The sequence below is a fragment of the Mustela putorius genome, unplaced genomic scaffold (genome assembly GCF_011764305.1).
Source record: "Mustela putorius furo isolate JIRA1106 unplaced genomic scaffold, ASM1176430v1.1 tig00000174_pilon_pilon_pilon, whole genome shotgun sequence".
Taxonomy (NCBI): Eukaryota; Metazoa; Chordata; class Mammalia; order Carnivora; family Mustelidae; genus Mustela; species Mustela putorius.
The window spans coordinates 37,797,458-37,814,829 of record NW_025421304.1 but is presented as its reverse complement, the minus strand read 5'-3'; the positions used below and the strand labels follow the sequence as shown (position 1 = coordinate 37,814,829).

General features: G+C 43.8%; 1 protein-coding gene across 2 annotated transcripts in view; it reads right to left on the bottom strand.

Annotated features, from left to right (window-relative positions):
- The window catches only part of GAN (gigaxonin), a 53,539-nt gene that overhangs the window by 6,188 nt on the left and 29,979 nt on the right, over nucleotides 1-17,372 (bottom strand). For both annotated transcript variants that reach the window (XM_004753935.3, XM_045076338.1), the window contains 7 exons: nucleotides 16,950-17,167; nucleotides 16,609-16,730; nucleotides 12,654-12,766; nucleotides 11,535-11,684; nucleotides 10,533-10,669; nucleotides 10,165-10,296; nucleotides 88-197 (listed from right to left, as the gene is read on the bottom strand). In XM_004753935.3, coding sequence (XP_004753992.1) covers nucleotides 88-197; nucleotides 10,165-10,296; nucleotides 10,533-10,669; nucleotides 11,535-11,684; nucleotides 12,654-12,766; nucleotides 16,609-16,730; nucleotides 16,950-17,167 — 982 coding nt within the window. The remainder of the gene's footprint in view (nucleotides 1-87; nucleotides 198-10,164; nucleotides 10,297-10,532; nucleotides 10,670-11,534; nucleotides 11,685-12,653; nucleotides 12,767-16,608; nucleotides 16,731-16,949; nucleotides 17,168-17,372) is intronic.

Genomic DNA, 17,372 nt, shown 5'->3' with positions numbered 1-17,372 from the left:
CTAGACCACGAGAAGCAGCAGAGGTGACACAATGTGACTTGGAGTCACTGGGAAACACATCCAGCAACATTACCACGAGGGTCTTACCTGTATCGAGGTCTCCGATAACGTAAATACTGGCTCCTATGGGTACAGCTCCGTACACAAAAGAGGAGCTGGCGGGGATGCACAAGTTCTGGTCGTTAAGATAGATCCATCTGCAAGCGAACACACGGGCAAAACCAAGGACGTCAAGAGGACGACCGCAAGGTCTAGGAAGCTGACAAAACTCGGTGAGCCAACAGTACTAGGCACCGTGCCAGTGAAGCTCAACCCAGGTAACTGCTGAGTTCCTTCCTGCCACTCTGGATACTAGTCTGGCCTGTGCTAGAATGTCACCTGTACTGAAACATAAAGAGCAAGCACTTTTCAACCTGCTTCTTTTGCTCAGCACCATGTTCCTGGGATTCATCTACACAGTTGCTTGCATCGTTAATCTGTTTCTTTTTAAGTGGTATTCCATGACAAGGAGAGACTAGAATTTGTTTATCTGCACACCTGCCCATGTTCATCTGGGGAATTGCCAGTGTCTGGTTATGGTGAATAAAGCTGTTGTGGGCACTGGAGAGTGAATCGTCTTGGTGGATATCATGTCACGGAAGTGACTGGTTATATGGTTTAACGTATATTCCACCGGATAATAAAATGCTGCACTGTTTTCCAAAGGGCTGTGCCATTCTGCCTTCTGATTAGCAGCATCTGGGAATTCCAACCGCTTGGCATCACCTCCTGCTCTCACTCCTGACGGTGTTTCTGACTGTGGCCGTGTTAGTGGTGTGGGCTGAGAAGAGGGAGGCCGGCGGACTCCGTGTGCGCTCCCTGGCCATGACTCCGTGTGTGCTCCCTGGCCATGACTCCGTGTGTGCTCCCTGGCCATGACTCCGTGTGTGCTCCCTGGCCATGACTCCGTGTGCGCTCCCTGGCCATGACTCCGTGTGTGCTCCCTGGCCACTGCATCTGTCTTCTTTTGTGAAACGTCTGCTCAAAGAGTTGCTCATTTTTCAAATTGGGGTTTTGTCTTCCCACTGAACTGTAAGATTCTTTGTCTTTTTTATACAAGTCCTTTGTTAGATACATATATCATGAATATTTTCCTCAGCTTATCAATTATCTTTTCATTTTCTTAGTGGAGCCTTCCAAAGAACAGCTTTTAATTTTGACAAGTTCCATTTTTTGTTGCTGTTGTTGCTGTTGTTTTGTTTTTTAAACAGTTCTTGCTTTCTGTGTCCTTCTAGGAAATCCCTGCCTATCCCAAGGTTGCAAAGGTTTTCCTCCCTATACTTTTTACTGGAGATTTCATAGTTTCGGCTTTTATGTTCAGGTCTTACAATGCATTTCAAGTTGCATTTTGGGTATGGTGTAAGGCAGAAGTTCACTGGTCCTCCACACAGATATCTAGTCACTCTAGCATCATTTGCTGAAGAGATGTTTTTTCCCTCACTAAATTGCCTTGGCACTTCTGCTGAAAATCAATTTAATAAGCCCAAAAAGGATCCAGGGCTCCACAAAGAGGTGGCTGATTCCCCCGCTGAGAGAGAAAACACGAGAGGCGTCTGAAGCATCTTATGCTGCCAGACAGGAAGTGCTTACAGAAGGGTGGTGTGTCCAAGGGACACGGAGCTAATAGGAAGGTGTTCCCAATGGCCAAAGTTGGAACAACTGAGCAACAAAATAAATAATGAGAGTACTGGATTTAAAACTCACAGAATAAAATAAATATTCCTGAGTCTATACTGATACGAGTAAGTAACTGAATACATCAAAAAAATAAACAGGGAGAAGGGACAGGTCTTTTCTTTACAGAATTCCAGTTAACAAATGCAGACAGAATGAGGGAGATAGACTAGCATCAGGAAACCACCACAGTTATAGGGACTGCAGCGTGGGTCCACCGACGGGTGCTTAATTAGTGGTCAAAGTTTGAGAAGAAATGGTGCATATTCTCAATGATCGCTTCCAGGATTTTTGTAAAGTAAAAGGAAAGAACGGCAATGCTATATGTTATGGTGGCAGAACCTGAGAGACCCCACCTTAACCAGGTAATCAACGTTAGTGTCACCAGTACTAAGACATGGAGACAAGCACGTCCTCCTCAACGGCGTGCATCACCTCGGTGGTGTTCCTGCCAAAAATGCCCAACCTCAGCCTGATCATGAGAAATCATCAGACAAATCCAAATGAAGAGATACATACACCCATTATCTTCAAGAATATCGTGGTCATGAAAGGCAGGGAAAGACCAAGGGAACATCACAGGTTAAAAAAGACTAAAGAGGGGCGCCTGGGTGGCTCAGTGGGTTAAGCCTCTGCCTTCGGCTCAGGTCATGATCTCAAGGTCCTGGGATCGAGCTCCGCATCAGGCTCTCTGCTCAGCAAAGATCTGCTTCCTCCTCCTTCACCTCCTCCGCCTGCCTCTCTGCCTACTTGTGATCTCTCTCTCTGTCAAATAAATAAAGAAATAAAATCTTAAAAAAAAAAAAAAAGACTAAAGAAACACAACACAGTGTGTTTTGGGATCCCGCAAGGCATTTCAGAGCAAAGGGAAAAGAGAGCTGAGTGGACGAGCTGGTGTAATTGGAGTAAAGACTAGGGGCACTTGGGTGGCTCAGTCGTTAAGTGTCTGCCTTTGGCTCAGGTCATGATCCCAGAGTCCTGGGATCGAGCCCCGCATCAGGGAGTCTGCTTCTCCCTCTCCCTTCTGCTGTGTTCTCTCTCTCGCTGTGTCTCTCTCTGTCAAATAAATAAATCTTTAAAAAATAAAAAGACTATAGTTTACTTATTAATACTGTACCAACAAATACCTTGGTTTTGATGTTGGCACTATGGTTACACAAGATGTTAACACAAAGAAAAGTTGGGTGAATGGCTTAATCGGGATTTTATTTTTGCAACTTTTAAGTGTAAAAGTGTAAAATTAAAAGTGTAAAATTAAGTGTAAAATTATTCCAAAATTAAAGTGGTTTTTGTTTAAAAAAACAACCTTAACAACCGTAGATTCTGCTTTGTGATTAATGTTCACTTAAGGTAACTGGACCGGGCGCCTGGGTGGCTCAGTGGGTTAAGCCGCTGCCTTCGGCTCAGGTCATGATCTCAGGGTCCTGGGATCGAGGCCCGCATCGGGCTCTCTGCTCAGCAGGGAGCCTGCTTCCTCCTCTCTCTCTGCCTGCTTGTGATCTCTCTCTGTCAAATAAATAAATAAAATCTTTAAAAAAAAAAAAAGGTAACTGGACCAATTTCCTTTTAACAGCTAACAACACAGCTGGGGTATAGCAGCCATCTCAGACTCTGGAATGTATCTAAATCCTCCAGAACTACCAGTGTCCAGGTCTACACTCGGTATTGGAGCAGACAGAATGTGGGCGTTATTCCTGTATCTCTAACTCTGCCATCAAGTGTCCAAGAAGCCAGCGGCTTAGACCCGAATCAACTGGCTGTTAAATATAAATGTGAAACTCTCTTATTAAGCACAGCACTTTGATTTCAAAGAACTCTTGCCAGATTGTTATAAAGTAGCAACTTCCATATTTTGAATTCTAAGAAACATGGAAGCAAAATGATTCGAGATCACATAACAACTCAGAACACAGCTAAGGTACAGCTTCCATATTTGAAACACCTTCACTCAACTTCTGAGTCACATTCCATCTGAATGCTGACTGGTATCCAGCAGTTTGCTGGAACTGGGAATACAGTTTGGCCGCTGGTGTCAAAATGACTCTAAGAAATAGGGGAAGGGAAACATTCCAGAACTATCACTGAAAAATGAAAATAGGGACTTGAAGAGGCCTTTGAAAGAAAATGTTTGAAAATATCAAACTGTAACTGGCTTATTCACATTTTATTTCTTCAGGGCTAAACACAAATATCTAAACCTTGACATTTAAATTCTTCCCAGGTTCTGAATCAAACAAAGCTGATGAGAGTGTCCCACGCCTTGTCTGCTGCTGAACCCTACACCCAGGCCCAACCCCTGTGCAGAGGCACACAGCTCTTCTAGGCAAATCCATGATGGGGCCATGCGTATGCTCATCAGAGTTACTGCCACTTCTAAATGAGCATCTACAACTAGACTGTTTACTGAAAGGCGTATCAGAATACAACAATATTTTGGCATAATTTTGTAGAGTTGAGAATCTCACATTATTCTTCCCTGGAATAATTAAACAATGCTCAAGAAATCAGGCTATGTAGATGATCTACCAAATTTGTTCCAAAGCAGATCAATGACTCAGAGTTCCTGAGTTCCAGAAAAACAATCCTAGATGATCTATTTCATATGACGCTGAAGCTTTGAATGAAATGAAACTAACACAAAAAACTGAATTGCAGCATGTCTTTAGCTGCAGTTTTTGTTTTTTTTTTAAACAGGTATAAAAGGCCTATGGTTTTGCCTTCTTTTTCTGCCATCTATCACCTCGTTGACCTTGGACAATTTAGCTAACCATCATCTGTGAAGTGGGGAGGCCAAACACCACCACTAACATCCAAGGACTTGCAGGGATGGAAGGAAGCGGCCACTGTATATTACATCACATAGCACCCAGCACCTAGGGGACGTCACTAAGTGGCAGTCGCTTTTGTAATGGAGGAAGCAACAGTATGCCTTTAGTTACAATGTTTTCAAACAGAGACTTCTCAGGACTTGAGACTACCAGGATGAGTCCTCTGGTCACTTAGAATTAGCAAGGAAGGAGACTTCAGACTATAGCCTGGCTTGGAGCAGCGAGTTTCAGCAAGAGCAGTGTAGGAGGGAAAGACAGGCAAGGAGAGATGGCACAGGGCGGGGGGCAATCAGCTGGAGAGGAGAAGTAAAGACAGAGGGAGCTTTGGTGAGGTTTCTGTTTCCGGCGGGGGAAAAAGAAGCCCTCCCTTAACAAGCAGATCACCCTGCGAGGAACTCTGGATAAGAGTTCCAGCTACAAACTCTGGGTGAGATACAAAAGACAAGTGCCTGAGGCCTCTGGAGACTGAGCAAAAGCAGGCAGATTTGAGAAAGAAAGGAAAACTAGAACCAGCAACCCAGGAGGAGGAGTTTCTGGATCTTTGGTAGCTTTGGCCAAAGGCGGCATGACTCTGGCAGCTCCAGGGGGCAGAGACCCCATGAGAAGACCTGCCATCTTTGTAGCCGCTAGAATCAGAGCAGCCAGAATTTCCAGAGCGTATGGAAGTCTCAGAAAGACGAGAGGTAGAGAAGGATGCCCAATTTTACATGCATGTGCTGGTCTCAGGTCTTGGACGGACCCTGAACCATGAGTGCTTGTAACTGAGACTGGCTTACAGAACCGGAGACAGGCTTGAGCTGCCGTGCGCTGCAAGCCTGACAGCCTGCCAGGAGCCGAGCCAGGGGCATGGCCTGCTAGAACTCTCAGTGCAACACTGAAGCATGGGAAGAGACTTCGGGTCCCCGACAACACGCCATTCACAATGTTCGGGTGCAACCCCGAATTACTCAACAAAAGAAAAGCCAGAAAAATGAGAACCGATTCTCGAGGTAACAAACCATACACAGACGCCAGCTCCAAGATAACTGAATGCCGGGAGATCCATCAGCTGGGGACCTGAATGTGGCCACTACAACTATGTTCAAAAAAGAAAGGGAAACATGCTTATAATGAAAAGATGAAGGTTTCAGTAAAGAAATGAAGAGATCTAAAATTCTACCTGAAGAAGCTGGAAAACAGAGGGCAGGATAAACCCAAAGAAGGTAAAAGAAGGAAATAATATAGACAAGAGCAGAAACCAATGAAACAGAAAACACAATGGAGAAAATGAACCGCCTTGAAAAGGTAAATGCAGTGGTGGGCTTTGCCAGTAGAGGGCGCTGGAGGGACTACGAGGCTGGCAGCACAAAGGGCTTCTTTGCCAGGGTTGGTGTGCTTTCCTCCTTCCCAAGGGCTTCTGTCTGCAGTGTGCTGGGGACCCAAAGGGGCCTGCCCTCAGCAAGGTCTTCTGCCACCCAACAGGCAGCGTCCTGAACCCAGTCGCCACACCATATCCTTGCAGGGCAGGGAGGTCTCTTCCCAGTTTGCCCCTTCTTAGGGTATTGCCCTCAGCCCTAAAAGGTAGTAGTAGCTGCACTTCCTACAGTAGCTATTTCTGCACTCATTGTTAACCACCTCTTCCTAGTAAATAATTTTGTGAATTCCATTTTCTCTGTTCAGATTACCGGTGTGGTTTCTGTCTCTTGACTGGGCCGTGACTGAAACAGATGTGGTCAGGAGCAGGTTCAGCTCCCCATGACTTGCAAAGGTGTCTGTAGTACTTGTAGCACTCCTAACCGTCAATCCAAACACCACATTGTCAATGGAGTAGACCAACATGATGCTTTCATGGGACACCAAGGTGATCAAGATCTTCCTGGACTAAAATATGGAAACAGCAGAAGTGATACAGCCCTGAAGCCAGACAGTGCAGGGGGCCTGTTGGCCCTGACAGGCAAAAGCAAACTGCTTCTAATGGCCCCTGCAAACTGGTACAAAGAAAAAGCACCAGGGGTCAAAAGCTGTGGACCAAGGCCAGAGTCTGTGTTGCATAAAGATACAATATTTGCAGAAAGACACTACATTCAGGACTAAATCTGTGATCAGTGTAACCACTGAATTATGTTTATGAAAGCACATGGACATTTTCCAAAATCCATCTGACTTTTCTACTTTTTCTAAATGACTTAAGTGGGGATATGAAAGGTAGCTCCATTCCTGCATTTTTCAAGTTCTTGATGGTGGCACTAATTTCTATAAATTCCTCAAGGATGTAGAACTGCTTTTGGTTTTCTGTCTTGGTAGGAAAGTTACAGACACTTCCAAGCAGCCTCTCCTACCATAATGCCCACACCCCTCCACCCCGCAGGCCAGAGAATCAACATGGGGATTCTGCCCATTGTCAAGCATGTCTGCTCAATTACACATTCAGGGACCACAAGATGAAACTGGCAGGTCCTGATTTCAGCAGTCACCATGACTGTTCTAGAGAAACAAAGGCGGGCCATCCAGGCTGAGCATGTGCATGGAGGCAATCAGACACAGGACGGATTAAGAAAGGAGCTGGAGTGCAGGACATGGAGGGAAGAGACTAGGAAAGACTGAACATTTCTCTTAACCTCAGACAATGGAGGACCCCAGCAGCGGGCTACATACTGTTAGCTTTGTTTGGTGAGCAAAGGGGAAATACCAAGAATTCAGAAGGAGAACGAAATGACCAGAGTCAGCTTAATCTTTCAAAAACACAAACAGACCAAATGCACAGGAAAACTAGTTAGAAGGCTAATGCCATTGCACACACAAGGAAGTGAACACGGTAGGGCAGGAGCAGAGAAACGAGGGTGAGTGATCTGGAAAATATTCCAGAGTCTACAAAAGACGACAAGACTTGGCAACCGGTAAGATGTGAAGGATGAGAGAGAATCAGGATAAGCCTCACTGAGTACGGGTAACTGCGAGGATGCTGGTATTAGAAGAGCAGGGACACTGGGAATCGAAACAGAGCTGCCTGTCATTCTGGATAATATTATTAAGTTGTTACTATGACGTGATAGAATTTATGGCAATTTCTTTGCTTTCCTTCAGTTTTGCTTTTCATTAGAAACACAGAAAATAAGGTATGGCATTTTTCCAGGAAAGTTTTAACCTAAAAATAGGGAACAAAGGCAGGAAAGACAAGAGATTACTTAAAAACAATAAATGGTCTCCAATCTAATACAGATTGGTCCTCTGGCAACAGTTTCCACAATACGCAAATGTAACATACTTGGAAACATCTGCTCTTTTGAAAAACAAACTACTGCTATATGTTATTTTCTTCCTATAGATTTTTACAGGGAAGCCTGTATTTCTAATGCAATGTAGAGTGGTGGCTGAAAAGGTGGCCTCTGGGCCAGTGTGCCCAAGTTCAAATTCTAGCTCTGCTACTTGCTATCTGTGTGTCTCTGAACACATTATTTCACCTCTCTGTGTTTTGTTTTAAAAGAGGACTAAAAAGAGCACATAGGGACTGAGAGGGTTATTTTGAAGACTGAATGGCTTACAAATGAGTTAATACAAGGCCCTTAGAGTTATGTATGCCTCTAGAGTCACTCATACAAGTAAGAACCCTATAAGTTATATTGATGAAATAAATTAAGCTTTCCTCATTCTATTATTTAAAAACTAACGTGGGTGGGCTCCTGGTTGGCTCCGTTGGTAGAACATGAGACTCTTGATCTCAGGGCTGCGAGAGCTTACCTTAAAAAAGTAACACTGGACAGCTCAGAAACAAGGAGACTACTGATCCATGAATTTATTTGGAAGTGCTTTTAAATATCAAGGAAGGAGACATATTCTTATGTCTAATACTTATGAACTGAAAGCAAGTACTACACCTACGTTTAAGCTTATTAACTATTAATATAAAACAACCTGACAGAAATAGAAAAGTTCTAGCAATTGATAGCAGACCAAGGGCAAACTGAGAAACTCTGCAGCCAGATTTAAGTCCTATCAACAAACAGGGACAGGGACGGGGGAGACATACATGGCCTTGATTGCCCCACCAAACAAGTGGCAGTCTCTAGCTCACACTGCCCAAGCAGTAACTCATTATGAAGACGGCACAGGTCCATATTTTATCGGAGACCAAACACACTGACCACTGCTTATAAATGAAGTTGAGCAGACAGTCTCGAGAGTCACTTGGGCAGGAATTAACAAGCTACTTTGCACCTTGGATGGTGACCCCCACAATAATCCACGAAGAGAAATGGATAAAAGTCTGAAATGCTGCCCCACTCCCACCATAGCAGACATTCTCTAAACTGTTCTCATACTTTGTCTAATAAATTCTCCTACGGGGGTCTACCCCTGCAATTGAGAGAAAGGCTATGCAAATATCCTCACTTTGAAATACACTAAAAGTTAGGTAACATTTGTATGTATCTCTAAAGTCTCGGTAGCTGCTCATTGTTTGTTCCAATATAAAATAGTATGAAATTAAACGTTGCCTTATGGCACCCCCTTCTGGTAACAGGACTGAACTACTGTAACAAGATGAATTTTCACATGACCATTTCCCTCTATGATTTAGATAGTGCAGTTTAGTGGTTACCATAATAAAATGTGTGGGAGGAGAGGAGGGAAGGAGGTTGGGAGAAGCGCGCCTAGTCTACCAGACCAGTACAGCAACGTGAAACAGATGTTTTGAGACTCTGTGACACCACACTTCATTCACCGACTCAGCCTTCCATTGGGCATCTAACACAGGCCAGCTACGATGCTGAAGTTAAGATCCATGGACAGCTGAGCCCAACCTTGCCCTCAAGAATCTTATGGTTAGGGCGCCTGGGTGTCTCAGTTGGTTGAGTCTGCCTTCAGTTCAGTTCATGATCCCAGGGTCCTGGGATGGAGTTCTGCGTCAAGCTCCCTGCTTAGCGGGAAGTCTGCTTCTCCCTCTGGCCCTCCCCTCTGTGCATGATCTCTCACGATCTCTCTCTCTCTCAAATAAATAAATAAAATCTTACAAAAAAAAAAAAAAAAAAGAATCTCATGGTTAACAATTACAATGCAAGAGACATGACCTGAATGTTATGGGATCACAGATGGAGGAGCCTAAACCAGACTGGGAGGTATGAGGAGGCTTTTTTTAGGCAGTGATAATTACGCACAGTTTTGGAAGAGACTGTATTAACTGGATAAATATTGAAAGGGGATTTTAGGTAAAAGGAATAGTATAAAAGCACAGAGCTGAGATAATCAATAACATGTTTTAGGGAGAAAATTTTGCTCACTGTGACTAAAGTGAAGCATCTGTGTTGACTACAGCAGAAAGAATAGAGAGAGGCCATATCACAGAAGGCCCCACTCTAGGTTAAGGAGTTTAAATTTTCTCCTAAAAGCCATTGGGAGCTAATGAATGATTTTAAACAACCAAACAATCAAGGTCTGATATAGATTTCAGAAACACCATTCTACGGTTTTAAGCTACGAATACTTCTGAAGTCTCTGATAAAATCTCTAGTAAGCACTAGGCATATGTCCCAAATAAACAAGATAATTCAGTCAAGTAGCTTGAAAACAAAACAAAACAAATTGAAGACATGACTCTGAAGGCAGAAAGGAAAAGTTCCACAAGTTATGTGAAACCATTCAAACTCACCGTTTAAACTCGTCATGGTAGAACTCGGACTTGCAAGTGACCATCTCATTCGACCCCTGCATGTCCTCACGACTTCTGACACCCCCAAACACATACAGCTCCATGGCCACGCCACAGGCCACAGCTCCAAATCTGAAAGGCCACACACAGCGTATCAGCTACTGGATTTACAACTCATGGCCCAATTCCCTAGCTCCTCTTCTGCTTGTTTTAACTCTGCAGTGTTCAGGGTTCCATGAATAGGTGGGTCTTCCTTTTCCAGAAATGGGTTTTTTATGTACTTTTATAGAAACCAAATGCCAAGACAAGTGAAAGGTTCATTTGAAAGAAACAGGGCACCTACATGGTCCATGCCCGCATTCTCGTACCTTCTCTCCTTCAGCGGACAGATAGCAGTCCACTGCTGGGTCCTTGGGTCGTAGCATTCCACAGATTCAAAGAGTTTTCCATACGACCCTCCACCCATGGCATAGATTTTCTTTTTCATAGCTGCGTAGCAGCCGATCTGGAAGGAGAAAGCGAGAGGTGAGGAGGCAACACTTACTACTCACGTTAGACAAGTACCCACTTGAGTCTAGAGAGCACCACAGGGTGTGTGGGAAAGGATTTGATTTCTAATAGTAGAACTATGGTATTTTCCAATACTAGGAAGACAGGATTTTAAAAGCAAGTGGAGGAAGCTGTACACGTAGTGTTTGTTAACTCCATCCGATGTGACTGTGCTCAGTGAGATATGTAAATGACCCGAATTTTTAAAGGAACTTTCCAGTCTCTCCATTCTTCCACAACTCTTTGAAGATTCCAAGATTGAGATTCTGTCGAGCAACATGTCATTCAGTTCCTGCTCCAAATGAGTTCAGCATAGAGAGTGGGAGCACAGCACCCAAGGTGTAAATACGCACAAGACTGGAAGCTTCGGTGTGAAGAAGAGCCCTTCCCTCCCAGCCCAGAAAACGGGAATAAGGCAGCCCGTGCTCTGAACGGCTAATGGAAGCCATGTTTTCGCTCTACTCTGGATGCAGTGGCCGTGCTTACCTGCAGGCTGTCCCTCCTCAGGCCTGCCTGATCATTAAGACAAGAGGGTTGGCAGACCTGGCTGCTTCCTAGGTTAGCGTGCTCATGAAGCGTGTGTCAAGCACAGGAGGGGGCACAGCGGTGCATCGCAGAGCCCCCGTCAGGGCGAGCTCTCACACGCACTCCGTCTCCTGTCTGGGTGTAGCGCTGATGGCAATGAAGGCAAGCCACCAAAAGTGACAGAAGTCTGTGACCTTCCCTCTTCCAACACTATCGATTGTAGTGAAAGGTGGATGTGGGAAAGGAAGAAAGGCTAACTTTAAAACCCAATCTGTAATCACAAGAATGGTTCTCACCTTTCTAACCATGGTCAGGTCAGGTTGCTTCGTCCAGGTTTTAGAATAAATGTCGTAACACTCCATGGAAATTAGCTCTTTCTCCCCATCCTCTCCCCCTAAAATGTACAGCATTCCGTCTATCTCCACAATACCAAAATTATGTCGTGGCTGAAAAGACATCAAAGATCTCTTTATATAAAAAGCCGAACACCAGACTGAAAGCAGATATCCACACATTTAATAAAAACTACAGATACCATCACATTCCAGACTCTCAGCAAAGAGGTGTGATGCTCAAAACCATCTCTCTCAGACATGTACGATTTTCCGAGCAGCTCACCTTTCTATCATGAGACAGAACCCAATCTAGGAGTTATTCAAAACAAGGGAATTACATGCGTGATAAATTCACTGGTGGAGTCACCATTTTGTACTCACCATTGCTCACACCAAGAACTATTACCTTCTGGTTCAATAAAACTGTGTTTAGCAATGGGCTAAAGTGCTTCCAAGTTGCTGTGTGAAAGACAAGGAAGAACCCTAGCAAGAGCTCTGCCTTAGAGCCTGGGAGAGGCACGGGGAAGCCCGGCTCCTGCTACGGCCAACTAGAATGACAGAAGCCTAAGGGGAGATTTGTCAACAAATACTTGCTTAGCGTCCTGCTGTCCCCTCTGTGCCCAGTGCTGCTCTAGTACTAAAGACGGAGCCCTCAGCAGCCAGACAAAATCCCCAGCCATCAAGGAGTTTGTGTGAACAATTAAAAAAAATCCAGTATTTGAGAAGGTTATCACGTGATACAAAGAGAAAGTACATGGGCGGAGACAGAAGAGCTGAGGGGCAGGAGGGAAGGCCTCCCTGGAAAGTGCCACATGGACAAACACCAGTGGAAGCAGAGAACAAGCCACAAGGGTATCTGGCAAAGGTTCCAAAGCAAGAGTGTGTGTAGGTTTGAGGAAACACGAGGAGGTCTGATGGACCAAAGAAAGACACCAAGAGAGAAGCTGGGATGGTGGGCAGTGAGCACAGGGTGTGGCAGGGTCACCGTCTCTCTCCTTACATACACACAGATGCAAAATAAATGAAAGTGCTCAAGGGAAGACAGACACTCTACCGAACAAATGAAAAAGAACGTTTTACCTCATTCATTGGTGGCAATGCCGTCCAAGTGTTCGCATCTGGATCGTATTTTTCTCCTGAACTCAGGGTCTGCTTATTTTCATCTTGGCCTCCAAATACGAACAAGAATCCCTCTGTAAAAATCAAATGAGACACACGAGAAAGTTGAAACTTCAGTCTTCAATTCCCATCTCCTGCTGAGTATAAATGGCACAGCTGTAGAGACAGTATCTGGAGGTAACTTCTCTAATGACAACAGTAGATTTGAGGTTTTCATCACAATTCAATCGATCCTTGGTGAGCGAGGCTAATTCACATCTGTGGCTCACTTTGGCCATTTCACCTCACTCAGCATCTGAGTGGATTCCCACTACCCTATAGCGTGCAGCCCAGACTGGCACCACCTACACAGACACCAAGCAGCTCTATCTATCCTCATCCGCCTGTGATTCCCAGACAACCTTTCATCCACAGCCCACATCTGCTCGTTCAAGACCCAGGAGCACTCCGACCGGGGGCACCCGTGCAGTTCATGTTCAATACAGGATCTAAGAGTCACTGTTGAACTTCCTATTTCAGGTAATGGTGGATCAGGTTATTCATACCAACTCTTGTGCAAAACAGCTAAACTGCTGGACAAAATTTTTTTGTTTTATTTTGTCCTTTTGGACAAAACATTTTTGAAATAAAATAATCTTAAAAGAGAAAAAGGCAACAGGGCAATATGGCAAAGCTGAAAGGAAAAGGGGGATCTGGAGAGGTCACCACCCACGGAAACCATTTTGCTTTGAGGGCATTCACCAATCTGGGAAATTTCCAAACTTTCTTATAATGGCTTTGAGGGCATGAAGGGACAAAAATCAAAACCCCAGGCCCACAGGAAGTATGGCTTCTGGCAGGGGAGCCTCTCCAAAGTTTAACCAGCACCAGAAACCAGATTTAAATCTCCTCACTTGTCTAGGAGATCTCCAGGTTTGGGTTTGATTTACAGCAATTCAATTCCAATTGTGCAGTGCTTATAGGCAACTGGAAGAAACAAATGTAAAACTTGTATGGAAGAAAATATCCTTATCTAATCTTTAGATTCTAATATTCTAAACTTTTAAAGCATCAAATTATTCCTACACTTAATTCTTACTAAAATGATCACCACCCAACCAAAGATAGTCGGACACAGAAACTAGACTCCGTGAAGAACTGACAATAGAAATTAGTCTTACAGAGACTTTAAATTTCACATATTGGACTCTCCAGAAAGATGATAAAATGACAATGCCTACTATGTTTAAAAATGGAATGACAAATTTTTTACGAAGATTTTATTTATTTATCTGAGTGTGAGAGAAAACAAGCGAGTGAGCGAGCTTGAGTGTGGAAGAGGGTCCAAGGGAGATGGAGAAGCAGGCTTCTCACTGAGCAGGAAGCCCAAGGTGGAGCTCAATCCCAGGCCCCTGGGATCATGACCCGAGCCAAAGGCAGACACTTAACCAACTGAGCCACCCAGGTGCCTCCTGAAGGACAAAGTTTAAGAGAACTCTTAGAAAAAGGGGACTGTAGAAGAGACACAGCAGATCTGCAAAAGATTTAAAGAGAATCTCTAGGAATAAAATAAGAAAATAAAAACATAGGGGCGCCTGGGTGGCTCAGTGGGTTAAAGCCTCTGCCTTCGGCTCAGGTCATGATCTCAGGGTCCTGGGATCGAGCCCCGCATTGGGCTCTCTGCTCAGCGGGGAGCCTGCTTCCTCTTCTCTCTCTGCCTGCCTCTCTGCCTACTTGTGATATGTCTGTCAAATAAATTAATTAAATCTTTAAAAATAAATAAATAAATGAATAATAAAAACATAAAATTTGAAAAGATTAACAGATGGGTTTAATGGCAGATCTGTCACAGTTAAAGAGAGAACTCATTAAGCGGAGGGTAAATCAAAAGAAATCATAAAGAGGGCAACACACAGAGAGGCAAAAACATGGAAAACAAAACAAAGCAGAGGTAGGAGGCTAAGGACAGAGCAAAAAGGTGTAGCCATGTTTAATCGGACTTCCAAAAAAAGCAGGGGAAAGAGGACAATGGAACAGAGGCAATACCTGAAGATGTAAAAATGAGTAAGAATTTTCCAGATCTGAGGAAAGACCAAGCCACAGAGTCAAGATGCCCTAAAATTCTATATCCAGTACAAGCATCCTTTAAGAATGAAGGCAAAACAATGACATTGTTAGACAAAGAAATCAATGTTTGCTCCCAGTAGACCCACAACAAAGGAAATTCAAAAGAATGGACCTCAGGGGCACCTGGGTGGCTCAGTGGGTTAAAGCCTCTGCCTTCGGCTCAGGTCATGATCCCAGGGTCCTGGGATTGAGCCCCGCATCATCGGGCTCTCTGCTCAGCAGGGAGCCTGCTTCCTCCTCTCTCTCTGCCTGCCTCTCTGCCTACTTGTGATCTCTGTCAAATAAATAAATAAAATCTTTAAAAAAAAAAAAAAGGATGGACCTCAGAGAAGGCAAATAATCCTAGATGGAAGGTCTGAGGAGTAAGAAGGAAAAACAAAGAAAGTGGTAAATATGTGGATAAATCTACACACTTTCCCTCTCTCTCCGTGTGTGTGTGTGTGTGTGTGTGTGTTCAAAACAGATGAATCGAACTCATTTATATGTAGATACTTATTCATAAACAGTCATATATTTTAATACTGCAAGACTGTGAAACAGTAGAAATGCACATATAACTTTTATAACTTGAGAATACAGGCTAGGGTATCTATGATGACTTTCAAAGGAATATAGACAAAGAATGTAACTTCTAACCTGGAAGAGAGGGCACAAAGTGAATGACCGCCCCCCACCCCCAAAAATCCATCAATTAAAAAAAAAAAAAAAAGGCAGGAAAAGAAGAACCACAGTACTGGCTGGACAAATAGGAACCACTCAATCACGTCACAGCTTTGCTCAGTACAACCAGACACGACCCCATCCTCATTGTTCAATGTTTCCGAAGTACCGACCCCTCTAGGAAATCTCAGAAAATCTGTGACATAGGAAACGTTGTGGCAGGTGTGTGTGTGTGAAAATTTTGAATAGGTGTACATATTAAGGGAAGGAAATGTAAGGAAGCTAATTCTGAGAAGAGAGAGCAAGAAAATCAGACACATCCTGTCAGCTCCACTACTGCATTCGCTGCTTATATTATTATTGACAATAGGTTCAACCATCTTGGAACCCCAAAAATGATTCCATTTCTGTACTATAGTATAGCTTTAGCCATTTCTATAATATGGAATGGGATGGTATACCTTTCAAACTCTTTAAAGTAATGTTAGTGAGCAAGCAAAGACTATATGGTATGAAGGATTCCAGGAAGACTGTTGCAAGGTGAAAAGGGAGTAGTCAGAAGGCCACAAATACAACCTCTCCTATCACCTCCTTGAGTGAGAGCTTTGAATAAGGTAGAGCGGTTTTCAAACTCGTGGGGGTCAAGTGAAACACGCATTCTGTAGTAAAGTAACTTAAACCATTTCTAATGTTAAGTACTGTTTTATAAAGTCTCACACGAAATGTCTGCTTTGACAGAACACCTTTATTTTTCATAGTTACTGTAGTTCTAAATTGCATGAATTTAAAAAAAAAAAGGGACTTTTATGGCTCAAGGGAATTCTGTGTTCCGGGTGTGGCCACATAGCTAACGGTGGTAAGAGTCACTGAATGTTGCTCTTCTATCAGTAAGTCATCAAGTGAAATGCTCTTCCACTAAAGTCTTAAAAATAGCTACATATTAAAGATTCAGGAACAATACAGACTGACAGAAGACACTTCTCCTTACAAAGTCTTGAAAGCAAGAGCTACACAGAAGACGTCATCATGGAGATAATAAAATTATCTCTTAAAATTAAATCTCTAAAAGGTTTTGAGTCATTCCGTACAACCCTGAAATCACATATTTACTTGATCTCGTGTTTAAGTAAAATTGACCGCAGAATGGTACCTGCTGAGAGAACTCCGTGGTTAATTCTTGGCATGCTTAAAGGGGCCAGTTCAATCCAAAGCTGCCTATTAGGGTCATAAAGAGGGCACATACATCGCATCGCTGCTGTTGGTTTCCGTGAACTAAGGAAATAAATAATTGATTAGCAGTTAATGTGTTTTATATAGTTCTGCTTATAATAACTATGACTAGTTTTCTGCTCTAAAGAATGCTTAAAACATTAAAAAAAAAAATCTATTGCTATTATGCTTAGACACCAAAAACAATACCACGAATTCCTGTTTACACGGAAAGAGCTCTTCCCTTCTACGACCTTTGAAACGAAGCACATCCATACTTACACTCTCTCTTCTCCGCCAACAGTCACAATGCACTCCGAGTAGCCCCGGGGCTTGAAGTTTGCGAGCATGGCCTCCCCCTGCTGCGGCTGGCTCAGTGGTATGTTGTTGCACTCTCTGACGATTTCTCGTACTAACGGTTCATTGAGCATCTGTTCCCGTAAGTAGCTGGAGTCTAACCCTGAAACCCACAGCGCTGACATCACGTCCTTCATGTGAACCTGCACAGGAGGGTAGGAAGGATGGGGAGAAAAAAATGTAGGACGCAGCACACGGGGTTTTAGAACATGCGCTTTCTGACTCACGGAAAAGCCGAAATTGTTTAAGGATCAGCAGTGGGCAAGTCACCAGCGCCAGCGCAGCCGGACTTTGCATTACCAACCAACCCCTTTCCTTTCTATTTCCCCATGGCCTTGATAAAGACAA